Source organism: Pholcus phalangioides, unplaced genomic scaffold (genome assembly GCF_987345545.1).
Source record: "Pholcus phalangioides strain wild (caught in Gottingen) unplaced genomic scaffold, Ppha-v1.0 ptg000010l_1, whole genome shotgun sequence".
Taxonomy (NCBI): domain Eukaryota; kingdom Metazoa; phylum Arthropoda; class Arachnida; order Araneae; family Pholcidae; genus Pholcus; species Pholcus phalangioides.
In genome coordinates, this window is record NW_028301603.1 from 17,025,543 (window position 1) to 17,046,068 (window position 20,526).

General features: G+C 42.3%; 1 protein-coding gene across 1 annotated transcript in view; it reads left to right on the forward strand.

The window, feature by feature from the left end:
* Positions 1 to 20,526, forward strand: part of LOC149081012 (uncharacterized) — a 58,848-nt gene that overhangs the window by 27,770 nt on the left and 10,552 nt on the right. Inside the window, exons 10-20 of the mRNA XM_089238283.1 lie at positions 97 to 176; positions 268 to 411; positions 2,764 to 2,887; positions 3,637 to 3,811; positions 6,372 to 6,514; positions 12,416 to 12,845; positions 15,015 to 15,175; positions 17,832 to 17,916; positions 18,972 to 19,068; positions 19,158 to 19,369; positions 20,263 to 20,439. Of these exons, the coding sequence (XP_089094409.1) occupies positions 97 to 176; positions 268 to 411; positions 2,764 to 2,887; positions 3,637 to 3,811; positions 6,372 to 6,514; positions 12,416 to 12,845; positions 15,015 to 15,175; positions 17,832 to 17,916; positions 18,972 to 19,068; positions 19,158 to 19,369; positions 20,263 to 20,439 (1,828 nt within the window). The remainder of the gene's footprint in view (positions 1 to 96; positions 177 to 267; positions 412 to 2,763; positions 2,888 to 3,636; positions 3,812 to 6,371; positions 6,515 to 12,415; positions 12,846 to 15,014; positions 15,176 to 17,831; positions 17,917 to 18,971; positions 19,069 to 19,157; positions 19,370 to 20,262; positions 20,440 to 20,526) is intronic.

Genomic DNA, 20,526 nt, shown 5'->3' on the forward strand with positions numbered 1-20,526 from the left:
TATATTAAAATCTTTCACACACACAAAAAAAGTTTCTTTTATTATTATTTTTAAATACCCATATCACAGAGAATCTGATAAAATTTCCAATTGCAGTGTATGAGTTGGAGCTGGTTCCTGGCATGCGACATGCAGTTCTACGTGGTTAGCCCTCTCTTATTGTATCCTCTATGGAGGTATGTGTGTAAGAATCAACTGGTTTCGTCGTCTAACCCTTGAATTTATTAGGAAAACAAGATTTTCACGCATGTTATGATTATATTTTAGGAATCACAAGGTGGGCTTATCCTTAGTGGGCAGTTTGATGTTGGGCTCGTGGATCTGCGCGATCGCCGTCTCTTGGAGTTACGAGTTCCTTTCACCCTTTTTCACTCTCATCCACATCGTTGATATACAAGGATTCACGGCGAGGTAAGTGAAAAAAATTGTTTAATTATCGTTTTTTCCTACAGCTAAATTGTTCCGCAGGATGGTAGCACCCGCTTACACACGAGATCAAATCATACGGTCACTCACCCACTAACTTGGTCAGTCTTACGAACATTCATTCATTCATGCGGTCACTCGTGTGGTGTCCATCCACTTGGTCAGTCATATGGTCACTCAGCCACCCATTTGGCCACTCGGGGTGGGGGGTGAATTGTCGGGGAGAAATGTACCGGGAATGAAACGTGAAGGGGGTGGAATTTCCCGTAAACAGCTAACACACACGGTACATCTCCCAGAGTAGTCCTACTCATAAACTGCAATATTCCAATGTCACCTCATACAACACCATCTACAGCAGAAGGCATCCGCGCGAAGTTCGTGACGTCACTGTAGGTCATTTTACCTATAGTCATTAGATATAGCAGGCCGACCCCCACATGCGTCATCTTTACCCTTTTTTGTAGTATATTCAATGGCTACAGGGGTGAGATGACCTTCTTCAGTGACGTCACGAGCTTTGCGCGGAGGTTTTCCGCTACAGATAGTGTTGCCTCATCTATATTGGGCAGGGGCCTGAAATGTTTGCAAATGTCTTCGAGGCAGTGCTTAAGGCGAGGGGCTTAAATTGCTTCTGCGGTGATAGATCAGGGCTGTGTACTAGTTGAAAGAAGGTGGATTAAAGTTGTGCGCAATCTACACACGCAACAAAGCCATGCATCTGCCAATACAGAGCGCAAAATTTTATCATGGGAATCCATTTCCTCCGCTTGAAAATAATTCATCGCAGAACTTTTCTGTTTTTCTCTTTAACTATATATAAAATAACTTTAGATTTGATAATCAAAGAAATTCCTTCAAAATATTATTATTGCTAAGCAAAATTAAATTCTTAGTTAAATAAAATTGCAAAATAGAATTTCCAATTAAATTAAATCAATTTTAGTTTTTAATATTCTTATTTTTATAGTTTATGCTTAAAATAGCTTTTACTAATGTTTAGCAATAGATGGCGATACATTGAAAATTGATATTCATTTATACCGCCGAAATGCGAGGTGACAGGTAGTACACGGAAAGACAAAAAATCCTTCAATGGAACTATAGCCCCGTTTACATGTGCAAGATTGGGGGTCGCTTTGGTGGTTATTACCTGCATGGCAACTTTTTTTCCTCGTGGGGGAAAAAAAGGAGGGACGAAGATCCGTCAAAAGAGTCCTATCTTTGTTATGGTTGGTGACTCCGACCTCCTTTCCCAGAATCCTTTGCACCGCAAAAACTACTGTAAGCTCCTTCGAACTAACCACTTTCGTTCAACCCACGTAACAAGTGACGACTTCCGGAAAGAAGGGGGGGGGGAATACCGGCATAAACTAAAAACGCCATGTAAACGGGTTGTAGAGAAAATCCCTGTTACGTGTAACTACCCGGGATATTTTATTGCACGTGTAAACGGGGCTTAAGGATCGCAAATCACTTTTTTTGATCAACGCTTGTTGACATATAATTTTAGCCATTGGTGCCAAAGAAGAGAGAGGAAGAAAGGTAACCCCCAGAGTGAGGGGGGAAAATTCTTTTTTCCCACATGTGTGCATAATACCGTCCAGAAATAAATCCGACAATTTTTTTCCTCTACATAATAGCCTGTGACTGAAACACTGAGCAATAAGGGAAGTGGAGTGAGGACTTCGCGAGTTGTCCCTACGCAACCGCAACACACCCTTTTGGAGCGAATTAGGCAAAACATTTCCTGAACGTGTTAATGCAATGGGACAATTCAAAAAATAAAAAGAGACATATATTGCATTTTTTTTCACTTTTGGGCCAATAATTATGCATTCTTTGATCTTGAAAAAAAATTATAAAAATGGCTACTTACTCTCGTACAAGAAAAATATCCCTTTTTTTAAAAGCTGAAGCGGAACTATATTTTGTATAAAAACAACATACATTTTGCGACTTTTTTGAAAGGGTGATGCACATATCCCCCCCCCCCCGGAATAAGTGGGTTGCGACGCTGGGCTGGTATTGGGAAAACTGTTCGTCTTGACGTGTGCAGTCGAATCCCGTTTTAACGAATACCATTATAGTGAAAATCTCGTTTTAACGAACATTTCTCTAATCCCCCTAGATAAATTTACATAGGAACAGTGCAAAAACCTGGAATCCCCTTGTAACGAAATTTCGTTATAACGAAGTGATTTCCCCGGTCTCTTGGAATTCGTTATAACGGGATTCGACCGTATTATATCAATCCCGTCATTTTCATGATAGTGTTATGACTTAACCAGAATTAACCCTTTATGCTGAATTAACTAGTAACTGTTCATTTTCCAGAATGAATGATTTCTTCCTGAAATTCTACATTAAGCCGTACATACGGATCGGACCTTATTTAGTTGGGATGATAGTTGGTTACTTAATTTATAGAGAAAGAGACCAGAGACGCCACCTGTCAATGGTGAGTCAATTTTCATTTTTCCGACCCTTTGCGGTCCAGAGGTTTCTTCCAGTACTTCGTTGCTTCACAGTTCGTAGTTAATATCGACTTTCCCCCCCCCCTCCCCCACCGTAATAAGGAACGCCTGTGGATGCTAGTAGCTATTGCGTTTTTGTACGGTTTATGAGTTCTGCTAAGAAGCTAGATTCACAGTATTACCTTCCTGTAATAGTAACGGGTTGTACCGGTACAACCCCCAACAAATAGTACCCGTTTTTCCCTAGTGATTCCACCTCGATATGGTACAGCACCTCCTAGAGATAGAAGGCCTCTGCACTGTTTGCCATCAACGTCATTCAGAATACTTAGCAAGTTTTCCACATTTTGAAAAACGCAGCATCCCATTTCGTTTCTTCTTATTTTGGCGTAGAATTTTCCTGATTGGCTCACAAATACCGCATAGTGATTGTATGTGGGGCATAGAAATCGCCAATTCTGAACCCGATCATTTATTTTCCTCACAACGATGATACTGGCAAGAGCAGGGAATTTTCCCCCCCCCCTGAATATTCTGAGGGAAAATGGGACTACTTACTGATGTCACAAGCAGACTGCGGAGGTCTTCTATCTCTAGGAGGTGCTGCGTGGTACCGCAAAAGGTTAAAAGCCCAATCAAGAGACTATGATTGTGCTCTCGAACAATGATTGATTGATTGAGACTGGAAACAATCTGTGGCTGGTGCTTACTTAATACGACTTTGCATTTTCAGACGGTTCAAGCGATTGGTTGGTGTTCCGCAGCTCTTTTGACGTTGCCGATGATCTACGGGTTGCACCACGTGGACATCGATGTCCCGTTAGCAGCTTTCTACAACGCCTTCTCCCCGTCGCTGTTCACGGCCGGAATCGCCTGGGTTGTTTTCACGTGCGTCACTGAAAATGGAGGTATGAAACGGAATTATTTACAGCTACTCCTCGACATAAGAAAGATCGAGTTACGAACCGAGATATTTGGCGCTCGTTTGGCCAGATCGCCCTTGGCGAGATTCAGCAAAAATGTTTTAACCAGATTCTGAAATCAGTGAATTCTTGCCAAATTGGTGAAATTTCAGTATACTGATGATACTCGGAGCATAAGGGGGCATTTCAAGTGATACATGAGTTCCCGGTGGAGTGGGGAGGGGATCCGCATTTAAGGAATCATGCTAACAAAGTTGGGGAGGAGTTCTAATGATGATTACGTGAGAAATAGGGCAATGGTTTTCAAACTTTTGTCTCCTGCGGCTCCCCAGAATAGTGTAATAAACATTTCCTCGTACAAAAGCAAAACTTCAAAGCATAAATAGGCACACAAAATCAATATCTCCAGCTCACCGCGACGCCCCTGACAAAAGCTGGAGACGCCCTAGCAGCCGCGTGCACATTTAGGGAAACACTGCAATAAGGGCATGAGAATATGAATTCGGAAATGATCTATGATTTCCGGAAGTACGTATGTAAATTGAAAGGCCTTATCCTCCTGGTACTTGCAGTCAGGTAGAGGGTCCCCATGGAGCCGGAGTGGGGTGGGGGGAGCTCCATGACGCTGTTGAGGTTTACAGACATGGTATAGCAAGACGGGGACGATCATGGTTACTTGTCGTGATGGCAACGATTGCTCCTAGATAAGGATCAGCATTAGTCTAGGAGACTGACCCTTTTTACTTGATTTTGCTGACAAAGAGGAGGGGAGGGGCCAGTGCTTAGCTTACTTTTGCTGACATGAGGGCTGGAGCGCGGCTAAAATGACCAAAATTGTACTTACGTAATACTTGAATGCCCCCCCCCCCCAATCGAGGAGTAACTGAATTTTTCTGGTGTATTGCTGTGTATTAGAGCATTCCACACACCACCCACTTTTGTCTATATATTTATTCTACAGGGCGGTCATAAATTGCCTCTACTCAGACGTATATAGCGTGAAATTTGAGTCAAGTTCAAGACGCATTATAGCGTCCATTCTGATGGAGGTATTTTGATGAAACTTGGTATATAGGCGGTATGGACCATGGGGGGGGGGAGAAAGTTTCAATAAAAGAAGTAGTTCAATTGTTGACCATTAGGTAAAAATTTTTTCATCGCGGATATTTTCTTTCCCGCGTGGTCAAAAATAACGTATATACCATGGTCCCCAATAATGTATATACCAAGTTTCAATGAAATACACTACATAGGTCGGAGTAGTGTCAGTTGGATTATACTGACGCTGCTCCGACCTATGCAGCGCGTGCTGTAGTTGACGGATTTAATTGAAATTTAAAACTTTGTATATACAGGGTGTTTCAAAAAGAATCGTCCAATTTAAGAAAAAAATCATAACCATTCAGCTTTTAATCCGTTTTGATCGGATAATGTATAGGTAGAAAGAGGGAAACGAGTTTCCCTCCAGTTTCACGCAATTGCCGACAGGTAGCGCTAACGCTTTTCCTTCGGCCGCATGTTAAGTGTTTGTCAAGATGGTGACTGCACAACAGAAATCGTTGTGTGTTCTAAGCTTCACGATCTGCGAGTCCCTAACAAATGTTGTGCATCGTGCTTTTCGTCGACAATACCCTGGTGTTGAACTGTACCGCTCAGAGCATTAGGCGATGGAGTAAACAATTCCGAGACACGGGTTGAAATCGACAGCAGAAATCCACTCGCAGTGGATGCAAACATGCTCGTAAAAGTTTGGGAAGAATTTGACTACCGTGCATCCCAAGGTGGACATATTGAGCACCTTTAATTTGGTTTGTAAAAAACTTTGATTGGCCATGTAATATAAAATTAATCTTAAGTGTCTATGTATGTTCAATATTTTTCGTAATATACGCATTTAGAATCGGGTGATTCTTTTCGAAACACCCTGTATGTTATCTGGTCCGTGAGAAAAGACAACTGCGATAAAAAAAAAGCGCTACTTTTTCACCAAGTGGTCAAAAGTTAAACTATTTTTTTTATTGAATCTTCCGTTTTCCCCTATGGTTCATATATGATATATGTGCCAAGTTTCATCAAAATGCGCGCTACATACGCCTGAGTAGTGCAATTTATATGCAACCACCCCGTAAATGTTACACCACCTTTTGTACATATTATGTGAAACACGTATTTGAATGCATATTTTAAAAGGATCCTCTAGGTACCCCTTAAAATAGGGGTCCCCTTAAACTCGTTGTATAATCTGATTCTCTTTGTTTTTTTGTCTGACCTCTCATATGTTTCTTTGTAATTGTATATGAATGCACATACATGGCTACGGGTCCTTCAGGTCCCATGATAGGGACACCCCATTGTTTTTTCTTCCTCCCTGTAACTCAGAATTTTCTCCGGCACGAGCACACCCTCCGGTGCAATGAGCTTATAATTATAGCGTAAGCGACAGCGCCTGGTCGTGCTCGGTCCGTCCTGTTCTATTCCGTGTATGTATAGCAGTATACGCCTTGTTATACCGATCGATAATCTTTCGATATATTGGAACTTGCAGGTTTCGTGAATAGAATTCTGTCACATGGTGTGTTCATGCCACTGAGCCGGCTGACGTACTGCGCGTACCTCGTGCACCCCATCATAATCATTGGTTACTATCAGTCACTGCAGAAATCGATACAAGTGACGTCCATCATGTCGGTGAGTCTCTGAATCTCTTGGTTAAATTCATGTCTATCGGTTCGCTAGCACTCTTACCAGGCAAGTGCACGAGGTGTCATTCGCCGATTTTGGCAAAAGTGGTATCGTTGGGAAGAACTTGACGTGGTTTTGGGGGGGGGGGGGATATTCAAGTATTACCTCAGCATAAATTTTGGATTGATAAATTTCAACAGGAATGCTGTTTAAACGTTTGCGGAGCGGCCGTTTCGAAACGCGCTGGCGCGTATGCATTTCATGTTAGACCATGCATTCATTCTTTGATGACAATTGTTTGTATTGGTGTGTATTATCACCTCTTGAAGTTTTTCCCATATACCGTGTTTTTCCGTTATATACCGTGGGCAACATGAGTGATCTGGAACTGCACCGCGGATCACTTAAGTGCTCTGCAACTGTGCCGCTGTATATCACTTGTATTTGTATATATATACTACTGTATATATAGGGTGATTCAAAAGTCAATGTACAAACTTTTAGGGGAGGTATAAAACACAAAAACGAAGAAGAATCACATAGGAATGTAGGACCGGACCTAATATACTTGATAATATACCCCAACCTGATCAGCTGGAGGATAAACGAAGATGCAGAAATGACAATCCAAGAATTGAGTACAAATACTCAAGTGATCTGCAAATGCTGGTCCCTGTGATCTGTCAATGTGCAGTGAATCACTCGAGTAATCTTTAAATCTGCTTTAATTTTTAAAATATTCAGTTTGAAGTCGAGGCCAAATCAGTTGTCTCCGAGGGCCATATTTGGAACGCGGGGCATGGGTTGAACATCTATGCCATAAATATGCAGGGAAGGGGGGGGGGAGCCTTAGTGAGCTTAGCCCAGGGCGGCGAATTCGGAGGGGGGCAGCAAATTTTGAAGTCAAGAGGCAATGCGAGAGACCAAAGCAGTAAGCAGGTATGCATGGCCCCCCCTCACAAGGATGAGGCTAACATGGCTCCAGCCCTGGGACCCAGGACAATTGTCATCATTTTTTTCCCCGTGCTATGAATTCACCAAGCTGTAGAATCATAAATGTACCTCTGAAGCTGTGTACCCTGTATTTTGGTGAGATAAATTGGTGTCTATCTCGAAAAAGACGCATCTGTGACGGGTAGTTTCATCGACTTTCCAACGGCACCACTTTTGTCAAAAACCAGCGACATACACACGGTGCATTTCCCTAGTTACAGCAGGTTCATTCTAGGAATTTTCTTTAATTGCAGACTACTTTGTACCTCGCTTTCCTGATGATGTCGTACATGACAGCCTTTGTGACGTCACTGCTGTTCGAAGCTCCATTCATGGCCGTAGAGAAGATGTTCATCAAGAAGAAATGACCACAACTCGCCGAATCCGATCATGGTCTTTTTTGCAGACATTCAGTTCAAGAACAAATTAACATCAAATCGCTACGATATTAGACCAATAAAGTGTAAATAAAAACAGCGATTGTGTGTGTGTGTTTGTGTGTCGTGTTGCTATCAACTTAAAAAACAGTGAGTGAATGAAATATTGAAATACATATGTTACGGTAAATGTGATAAATGTGGTTATTATGTATAATAACTGGTCATTACATATGCATAATCTCCGAGCATTTTTGTATGTTTGATAAATTTCCCTAAAATAATCACTTTACCCAAGCATCCCATCGTTGGTAAACATGATAAATCTCGTACTATATGAGTACTATATTTATACACGATAATTCATATATCGTTATACCGGGGTACGATAGTAAAATTAGTTATCATTATATCGGGGTCCAACTACATTCATCTCACGTTCTAGACTCATTTGGATTTTTTTTTTCATGTTTACCAAATTCACCAATTACATTAGGGGGTACAATGCATAACCATAAATAAAGTCGATAAATTTAAAGCCGGTAAAAGCATTTAATCGCCGGTAAAAGTGACAAATTTATCGAACTTACCAAGATGATTGGTAAGCATGCATGATAACCAAGTATTATGCTTAATAACCGATTCATCACATTTACCTTAACAAATACACTTTTTTTTTAGCAGTATTATAGTGGCCGATCCGTATTTTAGATTGCAACAGCTTCCATAACGCATTGCAGCTCTTTTTATTTGCTAGGAGCAACGACTCTTGTTCAGCAGATTTTCTGCGAGATCTTTACTTGACACCCTGTATATTTTCTTCCGTGAACTGGAAAAAAATCTTCGGTGTCTGCGGAAAGGTGCCCCGAAATATATGAAAAAGCTCGTTCTGTATTACGAGCATCTTTAACAGAAGAAATAAGGCTTGTGCAAACCGAAGTTCCACCTGTAAACTGTCAATTTGCAGTCACTATATCGCCGATATATTTCTGATTTTTCACGATATTTAAATGAATTTTTCATACAAGTTTTTTTTCTGTGTATATTTCACAATTAAACTATGGTGAAATTGAATCAAAAGTTTTTCACGAGTACTTAAAAATCATCATCTCAAAATACTCATCGCATATTAAATCGTAAACATCCGGCGTCCTCATTTGATTACAGTTAGAATTTGGCTTTGTAAAACGTCTTAGCCTTACACCTACATCTTGTAAACTTTATTTACAGGGGGGGGGGGCTTAGCCGGCTATAGAGCAGAGCGGCAAGTTTGAGGAATGTATGGCCAAAATAGTGAGTAGAATGGAAGAAGGGCGGCAAAAGTTATATACTCCTCAATAAATCCGGATCTGCCCAGACTGCAAGGCACTCGATCAGTGGGTGACTATAAAAGTAACTTAGAGAGTTTGCAAGCACGTGAGTGACTAAAAGAGTGACTTGGATCGTAATCAAGCCAAAAGAGTATCCTAGAGATTGCGAAAGGATGTGAATGGCCAAAAGACTGATCTAGAGCGTGTGTAAACCAGTGTTTCCCAAAGTGGGCAATATCACCCTCTGGTGGGCGATGGAATGGTCAAGAGGGGCGATAGAAGCTATGGATTCAACCTAGGACCCTATGGGTTCACTTGAATTGGGGGGGGGGGTGAGAAAAAACATTTATGAAGAAGGGGGCGATGGAAAGAAAAGTTTGGGCACTATGATGCAAATGAACAAATAATGATCCATAAAGCAAGGAACCCTGTCAGTGAGAAAGAGTGTGTGCGTGACCAAAACAGCGGAGAAACATGTGAGTGATCAAAACAGTGTGCAAGAATGTGGATGACTAAAAGTGGGACTTTCAGGGGTGGGAGCATGAGAGTGACAAAAAGAGTGACTCAGAGACACAGGTGTATTTTCAGGAGTAGGGGAGGGAGCACAGGTAGAGAGAGACGAATTCAAGGAAAGAGTTGTCAACAAAAGTAGACTAGAATGGGAGAAGGGCGGAAAAATTCAGATAGAGAGAGCCCACAGGTGGCAAAATCAAAAATGCACCTCTGGGAATAAGCTCTTCAATTTTGCGGATTTTCGGGTAACTTGGAGGCTTTTGTTCTCTCTCTCATATCATCAACTTGATGTCCATCCAAGATATTATTTTTTGATTGGTTATTTAGAGCACACTTCGATATAAGTAAATATCACAAGTATTAACTTTGTTTTCTCTTCACCTTATTCTTCAAATATATTGCTGTCCTCAATTCAAGACAATAGGTATTTGAACCAACTTTTTCAAAGTTTGTGAGCCAATAATTTGTATCTTCCTATTCGCGAAATACAGTAGAACCTCGGTAGGTCATCAACCAAATGTCAGCAACTGTCAACGTTTCGAAAACAAAATTAAAGCATTGAAATGGAGGGACCTTCTACAAATTTCCACGTGCGATAAACATTTTTCCATTTCAGACGGAAAGGGTCTAGCAACTGTCAATGTGCCAAAAACGAAATTAAACGCAAAGGAACTGAGGGAATCCAATATATCCACGTGGCAAAAACATTTCCCGATTTGCGAAGGAAGGGGCCCAGCAATTGTCAGTGAGCTGAAAACAAAATTAAAGCAAAGGTACGGAGGGCCCGAACTTATATCAAAGTGCGAAAAACGTGTTTCGATTCGAGACGGGAAAGGGCACCGCAACTCATGGGCGGAGATACGGGGGGGGGGGGACATTTCTACCCCCCCCCCCCCAGCATCAAAGGTAGAGTCGACTGATCTAATGTATATGTGAACTGACATCATCATCATCGTGCCCCCCAGCAATAATGACCTTGCCCCCCCAGACTTCCAACTCTATCTCCGCCTATGCCGCAACTGTCAGCGTGCCAAAATTAAAGATAAAGGGAATGATTTTTCAGTTTGAGACGGAAAGGGGCCAGGAACTGTAAGCATGTCGAAAACAAAATAAAAGGCGAAGGGGCGGATGACCCCTAACTAATATGCACTTTCCAAAAACATTTTTTTCACATCGGAATGGAAAAAAAAAGATGAAAGGCGAAGGGACGTAGGGTCCATAACTAATATTCATGTTCCAAAAACATTTTTCGCATCGAGACGGAAGTGGCCAAACAACTGTCAGCGTGCCGAAAACAAAAGGCGGAGAGACGGAGGGCACTTTCATTTCTTTGTGTGCCAAAAATTATTCAGTTGTCGATAAGTTTTTAGTTATGTCTCCGATCGTTAGATGGCGCTAAAAATGGAAGTGAAAATATTTCTTTTGCAGTTTTCAAATTAGGGGCTATTCAAGTATAACGTAAGCAAATTTCCAGTCATTTTTGACCCCCCCCCCTCCGCAGCAGAAGTCAGCAAAACACTGACCCCCTACTCCCCCCTGTCAGCACAATTTCATCAGCAGCTTAGAATATTTCATATCTTCAGAAAGGGGTGGTTGATGACGTAAGCAGCCTTCAAACCCCCAACACTTGTCATCAAAAGGAAGCAAATCCGAAACCCCCTCCCTTGCCCCCCCCTATTCTGACGTAATACTTGAATGACCCCTTAACACAGTATTGTTATAAGCCCATATTCACTTATGCATGATATAATGTTTCTCGGTGATGCATGTTGATGAGTGTTCTTTGGATTTATGACTGGCGTTATGGAGTTACTTGTACGATTCGGTTTTTCTGTTGGGCCCCAATAAGCCGGGCGGGGGCTCTCCCGGTTTTAGATCGGGGGATGCCTGTGGGAGTGTTTGACTTTTTTATTTCTAATTTCAAACAGTATCATTTTTTCGGAAAATCAAAAAGAGTTTTTCTCAGGATCAAGAGGGAACCTGAAGTGGATGAAAAATGGATTAAAATTCAGAATTAATGGAAATGATAATTCCAAAATTAATAAAAATTCAGAATTAATGGAAATGATAATTCCAAAATTGATAAAAATTCAGAATTAATGGAAGTAATAGTTCCGGAATTGATGAAAATATAGAATTAGAAAAAAAAAATTAGGAATTTTGATGAAAATTTCAGAAGTAATGCAAGAAATAATTTCAAAACTGTATTTTAGCCTCCAATAAGTTAACGTGAGTGCAGGACCACCTGTGTGTTCGCCACCCTCGAGGGCGGCCCTGATTCTGAATATCAGTTCGCAGTCTTGATCGACTTTGAATCATGATGACAATTTGGTTGAATGTGTTTTATGAGATATGTCTCGCGATTGCACAACGTTGTGCAGTACGTTCTTCCGGAGGTCGCTATCTATCGCGAATCAATGCATTTAATAATTGCAACTGAAGATTTGCCGAATGTTGGCAAACAGATAAGATTGTGTCTTCCAACTGATAAACTTTAAACGTCTCGTGACGCTCCCTATCATATGCATAAACATTATGTATTTTTTTCCCCCGTGAAAATGTTTGTCGTTTAATGAATTTCACTCCGTTATGGACGAATTGTACACACACCGTGAAATCGTGCAAAACACAAAGAAAACTGACACCTCTCGATTGCAGCGCTATCAGTCGGCGTTTTCTTATCACTTGGCATCGTGCCACAAAAAAAAAAAAAGAGCGGTCATCACTTTGTCACACGACACGAGTCATTTCGTAACGTCTTTTTAATGCGACAACTTTCCTCCATTCATTGTCCTGCCTACGCCACTGTGAACCGCATGCATCCACTCGTCGCCCTACAACGTACGCAGATGTATATCTTCAATGTATTATTATCATTATTATTCGGCAGCGTATTCCTGTCGCATTACGTTTCGGGAACGGGACTAGAGTCCCTGACGGAAGACAACATCCAGAAGGTGATCCAGACCCGTAGTTGTCCGGGACAGATGCTAACCGGACCTCAGAAATCTGTCCTGTGTAACAACGCCGGTTACTTCAGACCCATCAGAACTGAGTACTCCGGAAGCGACGACGTTCTGCGGAGATGTCGACGCGACCTCGAAAGGACGATCATAAGCCTCGACGAAGAGTGGTCCATAAGAAGTAATGTACCGCTTTTTTTTTCTAATTATTGCAAAATGTGCAGTAGTGGTTCTCAAACTTCTGTCATCCGCAGCTCCCTTGCCCAATTCATGATTCAAATGCTGCTCCCCGAAATATATATAACTTGGTTGATATTTTCCCCAAGTAGAACCACTTCAAAGTATAAACAGACTTGCAAATCAATATCTAGTGAGCCGCGATACACACTTTGAGAAATGCTGATGTACAGGGTGGCCAAATAGCTTTGCCGATACACGACCCAAGCGACTGCAAAAAATCAAACGAATGCAAATGAAATTCGAGATATAGGTGTTTCAAAGTATGCGCTCGTGAATGAGAAGAGAAACAAAAAACCTTGCTCTCACAATTACGGTTATAGCAACAAAATTTCGAAACATTTAAATGGCAACACAAACTTTTATGCATTGCAAAGTGATCGGTGCAGTGAAATACCGTGAATGGCGTTTTGAAAGGTACCTGTAGCAGGATAAACGCTGGCGCTAGACGCAGACAAGGAAACATGTGGAAACAGCCGATGCAGATCACATTACTGCCTCAGGAAGTCTCCCACCGAGGGGTCAGCGCATCAACCCTACGGTGAGATCTTTCTTGCGTCTGCGCCTTCAAACATTTATGGTGCTTCAGGTACCGTTTCAAACAACGTTAATTGAAATTTAAAGGAGCACCTTCACTCCCCCAACGAAATTTGGAGGAGTAAAATTGAATTTCGTTGCGGGAATCACACGCCTCTAGATGAGAATTGGCGAAGAATGGTTGAAACGCCATTCGTGATTTTTTACTGCACCGACCACTTAGCAATGCGTAAAAGTGAGTGTCATAAAGTAAACATCACAATAACTCCTTCAGTTGTACCTACAGTACACATTCGTACGCGCATCCCTTACACACCACTACCGCTTAAACGTCCTCCTCTGTAAGAGACGCGTTTCTCAGACTGACCACGATCCATGCTAAAACAACGGATACCAAACCATGCAATGGGATGTAGGTTGGTGGGCCTCCTCGTGGTGCACCCCGGTTAACACTAAAAATCCACCTTGTCTTTGTTCTACCCTCGTCTTGAAATACTTTGCTTCTAGCATATGTTCGTGACCTATTTTTGAATGTATCTATAAGTATTTATCGAATATTGTTCAAAATTATTAGCCAAGGGATGGCCTTATAGTTGCATAAAGCCTTGTATGAACTAAAGAGGAGAAGAAACCATGTAATATGCAAGGCGACGACCAACGTTAGTTGACCCAAAATGGCAAAAAGGAACCACGGCTATACGAGTTTCGGTCTACAACAGCGAGTAACCAACTCCCGCTGCAAGGAGTATTTTACGCGGTATCTGCTACTGATGAAAGAACTTCATATAGTTCCGAAACGCGTGTAGCCGTGGTTCCTTTTTGCAATTGTGGGTCGACAAACGTCGGTCATTGACTTACAAGGTAATTCATTTCTAAGAAACCGTGTAATCACTTCCGAGGGTGTCACCTAGTCAAATATATCAGTTGTTTTTTGTTATTAACTATTGCCATGTGTCATTAGAATCATATTAATTTTCATCAAACAAGTGGTTTGATTTCCATCGAGAGTACAGAGTGATTCAAAATGAATTTGTAACAAATGGAAACACGTTCTCGTGACTTCTATAAGTAATTGATTTCTTACATATCAACATAATATGAAAAGCCAACTCTCTAACTTTCATTTGGCAACATCGAAAAGCTGCTATCTTTCAAATATTAGCCAGAAATGCCGCTAGTTTCTCCCATGTACCAGCATAACCTGATCTGGAACTCCTTGAAGTACCAGATTGTCAGATAATGGAGTCGGCGCAACACCGCTTATTTGCTACTTTAATTGTTGAAAGTCCTGTGAGAGTTTTTTCATATTTTGGCACACCCTAAGCTTTTCATTTCATCTTGGTAAACAGCGCCTATGGCAAACATTTAGGCGATGGCAGCTTTTCAATATTGCCAAACGAAACCAGAAGAGTTGATCTTTCACGTTTTCGTGATATGCGAGAAATAGATTACCTAGTGCAGTCGCGCAGAATTTTTTTCTTTTGGTACCATTCATTTTGTGCATTATCCTAAGTATATAATGACAGAAATGATGCTTTACGAAAAATTATTCAATGATTATCATATCGATTCATAGTGCTGGATGCTGCTGGGAAGCCGTCGAGCGGTATTCTGGAAGGGAACTTGGTGTGGCCAGGCGACTACTACGAATGTCTCAATATATCGGCGCCAGCAATGGGAAAAGAGCCATCATTCGCTGGACGGTACTGCATGCTCAACCATGACTTGAATTTTACGGTACATGCAATCACAATCACACTGTTATCTATCTCTTCTCTCTCTTTTATTGTTTAGTAATACTCTGTTCGGGTGATGATGATGTGACAGATGCAGGTTTCGGGGTTTTTTCAATCAATGTAATTGAAGACTCACAAACATAACTTCGGTTAATACGGCAGTATGCATGTGGAGTCCAACAGACCCCCATTTCTGATACAAGTCCCGTTTGCATGTTGGGAAATATCCCGGGAAAATAACAGGGATTTTCCCTACAACCTGTTTGCATTAGTTTATATGACGGTATTCTCCCCTTCTTTCTGAAAGTCGTCACTGGTCACGCGTGTTGAACGGAAGTGATTGGATCAAGATGGCTGACAAAGGAGCTAACAGTGGTTTCCGCGGCGCAAAGGATTGTGGGAGGGAAGTCGAAGTCACCCACCATTCTACCGCGAAAAAAGATGGGCTTCTTTTGACGGATCTCCATCCTTCTGGAAAAAAGTTGCCATGCAGGTAATAATCACCAAAACAACCCGCCAATCTTACACATACGAGGGTAAACGAGGCTAAAGTGACATCGTCTATTCTACACACGAACGTGTGAGAGAACTCCTTCATTCCCTCAGTAGTAAGGTCCTTATTTTCATATTGCTGTTGAGAAACACGTGACATTTCGGTCATGGAGTCTATTTTACAAAGGCAGTGTCTAGCATCCCAATGCAGGTTTTGACGTGATCTTCAGAAAAAAATGTCTCAAAAATACATCAAGGAAGGAGACTTTTCTCAATGCTATGCCTAGTTGATGTTATGCCTACACTATGCTTCCTGCCTACATGCATGTTGAATGGCTTGATAGCATTTTTCTGCTGCTCATCATCTACTTGATAGCAGCTGGGAATGTGACTCGTCCGACTCGTTACCGATAATTAAGTTGCAATTGACGATGTTCTCAAATTCAGGAATGTTAAAAGCTCTGTGACGTGTGTATTTATCAAGGTCTGGTGTCTAGGATTGGGGTTGTTGATTTTTAAAATCTGGAACGAAGCGAAGAGAGTCTTACCAAAACAACATCTATAACTAGATGGCGTAGTAGATACAGAGCCGCAACTAGGAGGGGTGGGGGGGGGCATATGGGTCTGTGTCCCGGGCGCTGGATAACATGGGGTGCCGACACCCCCTTTTTATAGCTCCTTCAACATTTCGTGGGAGTGCCAAAATGCGTACTTTCCTAGGCTAACCAAGTGTTACGAATTATGAACGATAGATGGCGCAAGTCTTTATCGCAATGTTCTGATGGCTCTCAAAATATCGAAATCGGTTGATACCGGTTTCGGTTTGGCGGAAATGACTGTGATTGGTGGAGAACTGGCAGGGCGTGTAGAGAAAAATCTAGAAAGTCCCGCCCTCGCCAAACAGTGATTCAACGCTCCTCCAGGCAGTTCGCATGGTGGCGCTGCCGACTAGGAAACTGTAAAATAGAATCTTGTGGAATGTTCTTTTTCTCGAAGTTTCTCCGGGGTTGTAAATTCCGTGGCGCTCACAAGATGGCAGGCTAGAAAGGCTCAAGGAGACTCGAATAGAGAGAGACTGGATGAAAAGTCAGTCGTGATTTAACTTTGTGAGAAAGTTGTTAGCTCTCTGATCAGCTTCTAAGTACGTGTAAATTGCTGTTCTGTGAATAAATCTGTGTTTGTCCGTCGAACCGCTTCTTGTTTTGCAAACTCGAAGTCTTGTGGAAAATTATCCGGAACACAAGTATCTAGTTGCGGCACTGAGTAGATATAGGGTGGTGTTGGAAACAGGCCTGACACTGTCATCGTTGATGAGTTTGTTGGCGAAAACTATGTACTGTATAATTTTTCAATACTATTTCTCAATTATTTTAGTTGATAGAAACTACTTTGTTTGAAGAAGCATTTGCATGTTGCGGCTAAAGTGAAATTCCGAGTGTGGTCAGTTCGACTGCCCGAGAGATTTGGCCAAAGTTCCACTTTTTTCGGACTTTGGCCGGTCAGTTCATGAAGTTGCTGGAGATTCCTGGCCAAAGCCCGATGATGCACTACAATTTCGTAATCGGGGTCAGGCATGTATCATTATATAGTTTTTACAGAGGTTATTACATTATGTAAATCATAATAGCATAGTTAAAGTGGAGAAGGGTTTTCACCCCCCCCCCGTATTACTGTGACCGTAAGGAGCGGCCACAGCTCTCACTATGACCGTGATATTTGTTTCGTGTGTGAATCAATATAAAGATTCAATATAATCAGGGCTGTGGCTGATCCCTACGGTCGTGACCCTACTGGGGCATTCCGTCTTGTCCCGTTCGCAGTTGGAGGAGGGATCCCCTTTTAAACCCTGTTAACTAATATGGCACCTATTTGTTACCACGTGTATGTTACCGTCAAATCAGAAGCGATAAATGTGCCACCTACCGGACCGAAAAAAACACTAATTACACAAATTGTTGGACTTCGACCACGGATCTCTGTTCACTTAGCGAACTGGTTAGCCAAAGTCCGAAAAAAAAAATCACCAATTGTCGGATTTTGGCCAGACCTATCGGCCAGTTAGCGAAATGGCCAGCCAGTTAATGAATTGGCACGCACTTCGGACTTTGGCCGTGACATGTATAATGATAGCCTAATTGATCCATGGACTTGATTATTTGAACCAGAAAATGACTCTTCCGTTGTCGATCGGACTGTGCGTTCCAGATACGTGCGATGAAGATACCTTAGCCAATCTTACACACATTACAAGTAAGTGTAATTCGTTATTCTGTACATTACCATCGAAATAATTCGGTATTGAAAGTACCAGATACGTCGACTATACGATGGGGGGGGGGGGCTATGTATGATATACCAGATTGATGCTCATTTTTGAAGAAACTGGAGCAGTGGTTCTGAACCTAGGGCCACATGAACGAACCTCTTGCGGTTCTCGGACATTCTTAGGTGTGACCACGGGCGGATATCGGATGGGGGGAAGTCACGTGAAGTGGTAAAGTGGAGGGGGGGGGAAACGCAGAGAGCGGCGAAGAGAAATGACGTTTCCTAGTGAAATATGATGGAAAAAAAAATGTGTTTACTTTCAGAATGTGCAGTAGAGCGGTCCATAGAATCGGGACTCCCTTAACGCACAGGCCCACGTGGGAATGACCTGGAGCCTCGTATCTGTGGAGGGGATCACCTAGCCTACACAAGGAGATCTGGAACTGGGCTAAAAAAAGGGTCAGCTAAAAAACCCAATCGGATGAACACGCAACCAATAATATTTATGGTTTCAAAACATAATTTGCCTACTAGACATCCCTCCCCCCGCAAAGAATATAGAAAAGGCTAAACGCCACATGTGACAAGAACAAATAAAATGCAAGCGTAGATGTTGGAGGCCACTGTTGAAAGTCTGGCCAATGTGTGAACAGAGCAGGCTTTTGGCATTGGCAATCATAGAAATATCAAAACATAGAGGGCACGAGTGGATACAGATTCCTTAGGGGGTGAATCACCGGGTGTGTGTAGAGTGACGGCGTGTGACGTCTCCTCCCCCCATCCCTCTCTGCTTCCGCCTATGACAGAGGGTTGGAATGTAGATGTCATGTACGGCACGGTGCACACTGAAGCGATGCGACCGCGACATCGACATGTATTGGTTAGAAACCTGAAATCACAACCGGTTTCGCGTTTTTAACCAATCCGTGTCGATGTCGCGGTCGTGCCGCTTGTCTTACCGCCTGAAAAATTGATTTTATGAACCATCTTTATTTTTCTGAATGAATTGAATAGAATTAACTTTTTTTTTCACGCTTTAGAACATTTCACTCCAGTTCCTCTCGCATCGGCGAGGGTTACCGGGATTCTGTGCAGTAGCCTGACCATTCCATGGGATGCACCGGCGATAGTCATGCTGTAAGTACATACAGACGAATATACTTGATACATGCATGTGTGAAGGTGGTGAAGAGGGGGAAATATGAACGATTCACTTTCAATTTCAGGACAATAATCGCCATATTCGTGACCCTGACCACGATGGGAACTCTCGTGACCCTCTACGAGCGCAATTTCTCGCGCAAGTTGGAACGAATAGAATCTCAGCCGGACCTGACCGTCAACGACGGAAATAACTGGCGTACCGATGGAGAAGAATACGAAGCCAAACACGGCGACACTGCGGCATTGGATCCGGGACACAAGGACCACCACACAAGTACGAATCCCGAGGACACGTCGAGATAAACAATTTTCTCAATGGAATCGAGGGTCGAAACCCATTTATTCCAGAGATACGTGCTCACTTCAGAAGCTGCCACAATATGGCAACCTTACTCTCATCAGAAAGAAGCGACAGGGAAGTTTCATGCTCAGTGAGAGAGGGAATTTTTTCTTCCTTGCAAGTCACAAGTAATTACGGAGGGAACCATACCGTCTGTTTTTTGGAGTTCCTAGAAACCCTATGCTGACTCATCTTACATTTATAGCAGGATCTGCACCCGTAGCGCTTTGTAGCTTCAACCTGCGCAAAAACGGGTTTTGAGGCGTAGCTAGCACAACACGGATAGTTTTAATGGTAGATTTTTTGAGTAGCAATAAAACCAGTTTTGTTCAGCTCAGAATCGCGTTGCGTTTCGGGTGTAGATCTGGCTTTTGAAAATGTCATGTCAGTACGATCTCTGTAGCCAATCGCTGTTTCCTATCTTGCTTTTTTTTAAAAGATCAGACGCCACTTTGAATCAAAAAAGCTGGTTTTGCCGCTCCAAGATGGATGGCGATGAGCTATTCTCTAGGTGCCTGATCTTTTTCTTGCCTTCAATTAATAGTTTGTGGGGGGGGGGGGAAAGAAGTATTTTTCTTCTTTTATCCCCAGGGTTACCTTATGGTCTCTCCCCACCTTTTTTTGGCACCAGTCGCTCAAATTCCACGTTAACAATCACTGAACATGAAAATAATTTGCGATCGTTCCATTGCGAAAATTGTTCGTCTTGCGGTGTGTGTACCATTACCCTCCCCCACTCTAATTTTTCAGGTAGAGTTGTAGGACTCGCTGACACTGAAAAATCATTATTGAACTACGAGTATCCGTGAATGAATTCTTCTTTGCAGGTAACGGTAAGCTGATGCAGTTCTTGAAATGCTTCTGCGTCCTCACGAACGGTGCCAAGATACTGGACACCAGCAACAAAGCCGAGTTCCGTTGCGTGCACGGCGTACGGTTCCTCAGCATGTCGTGGGTCATCCTCGGCCATACTTTCGCATTCATGCAGTATTCTCTAGTATCATGTAAGAAATGACGTAATTGATTTTTTTTCTAAAATTGAGATTAAGATTTTGTTTCCTCTTTCCAACTGACTTGAAATTAACTTCTGT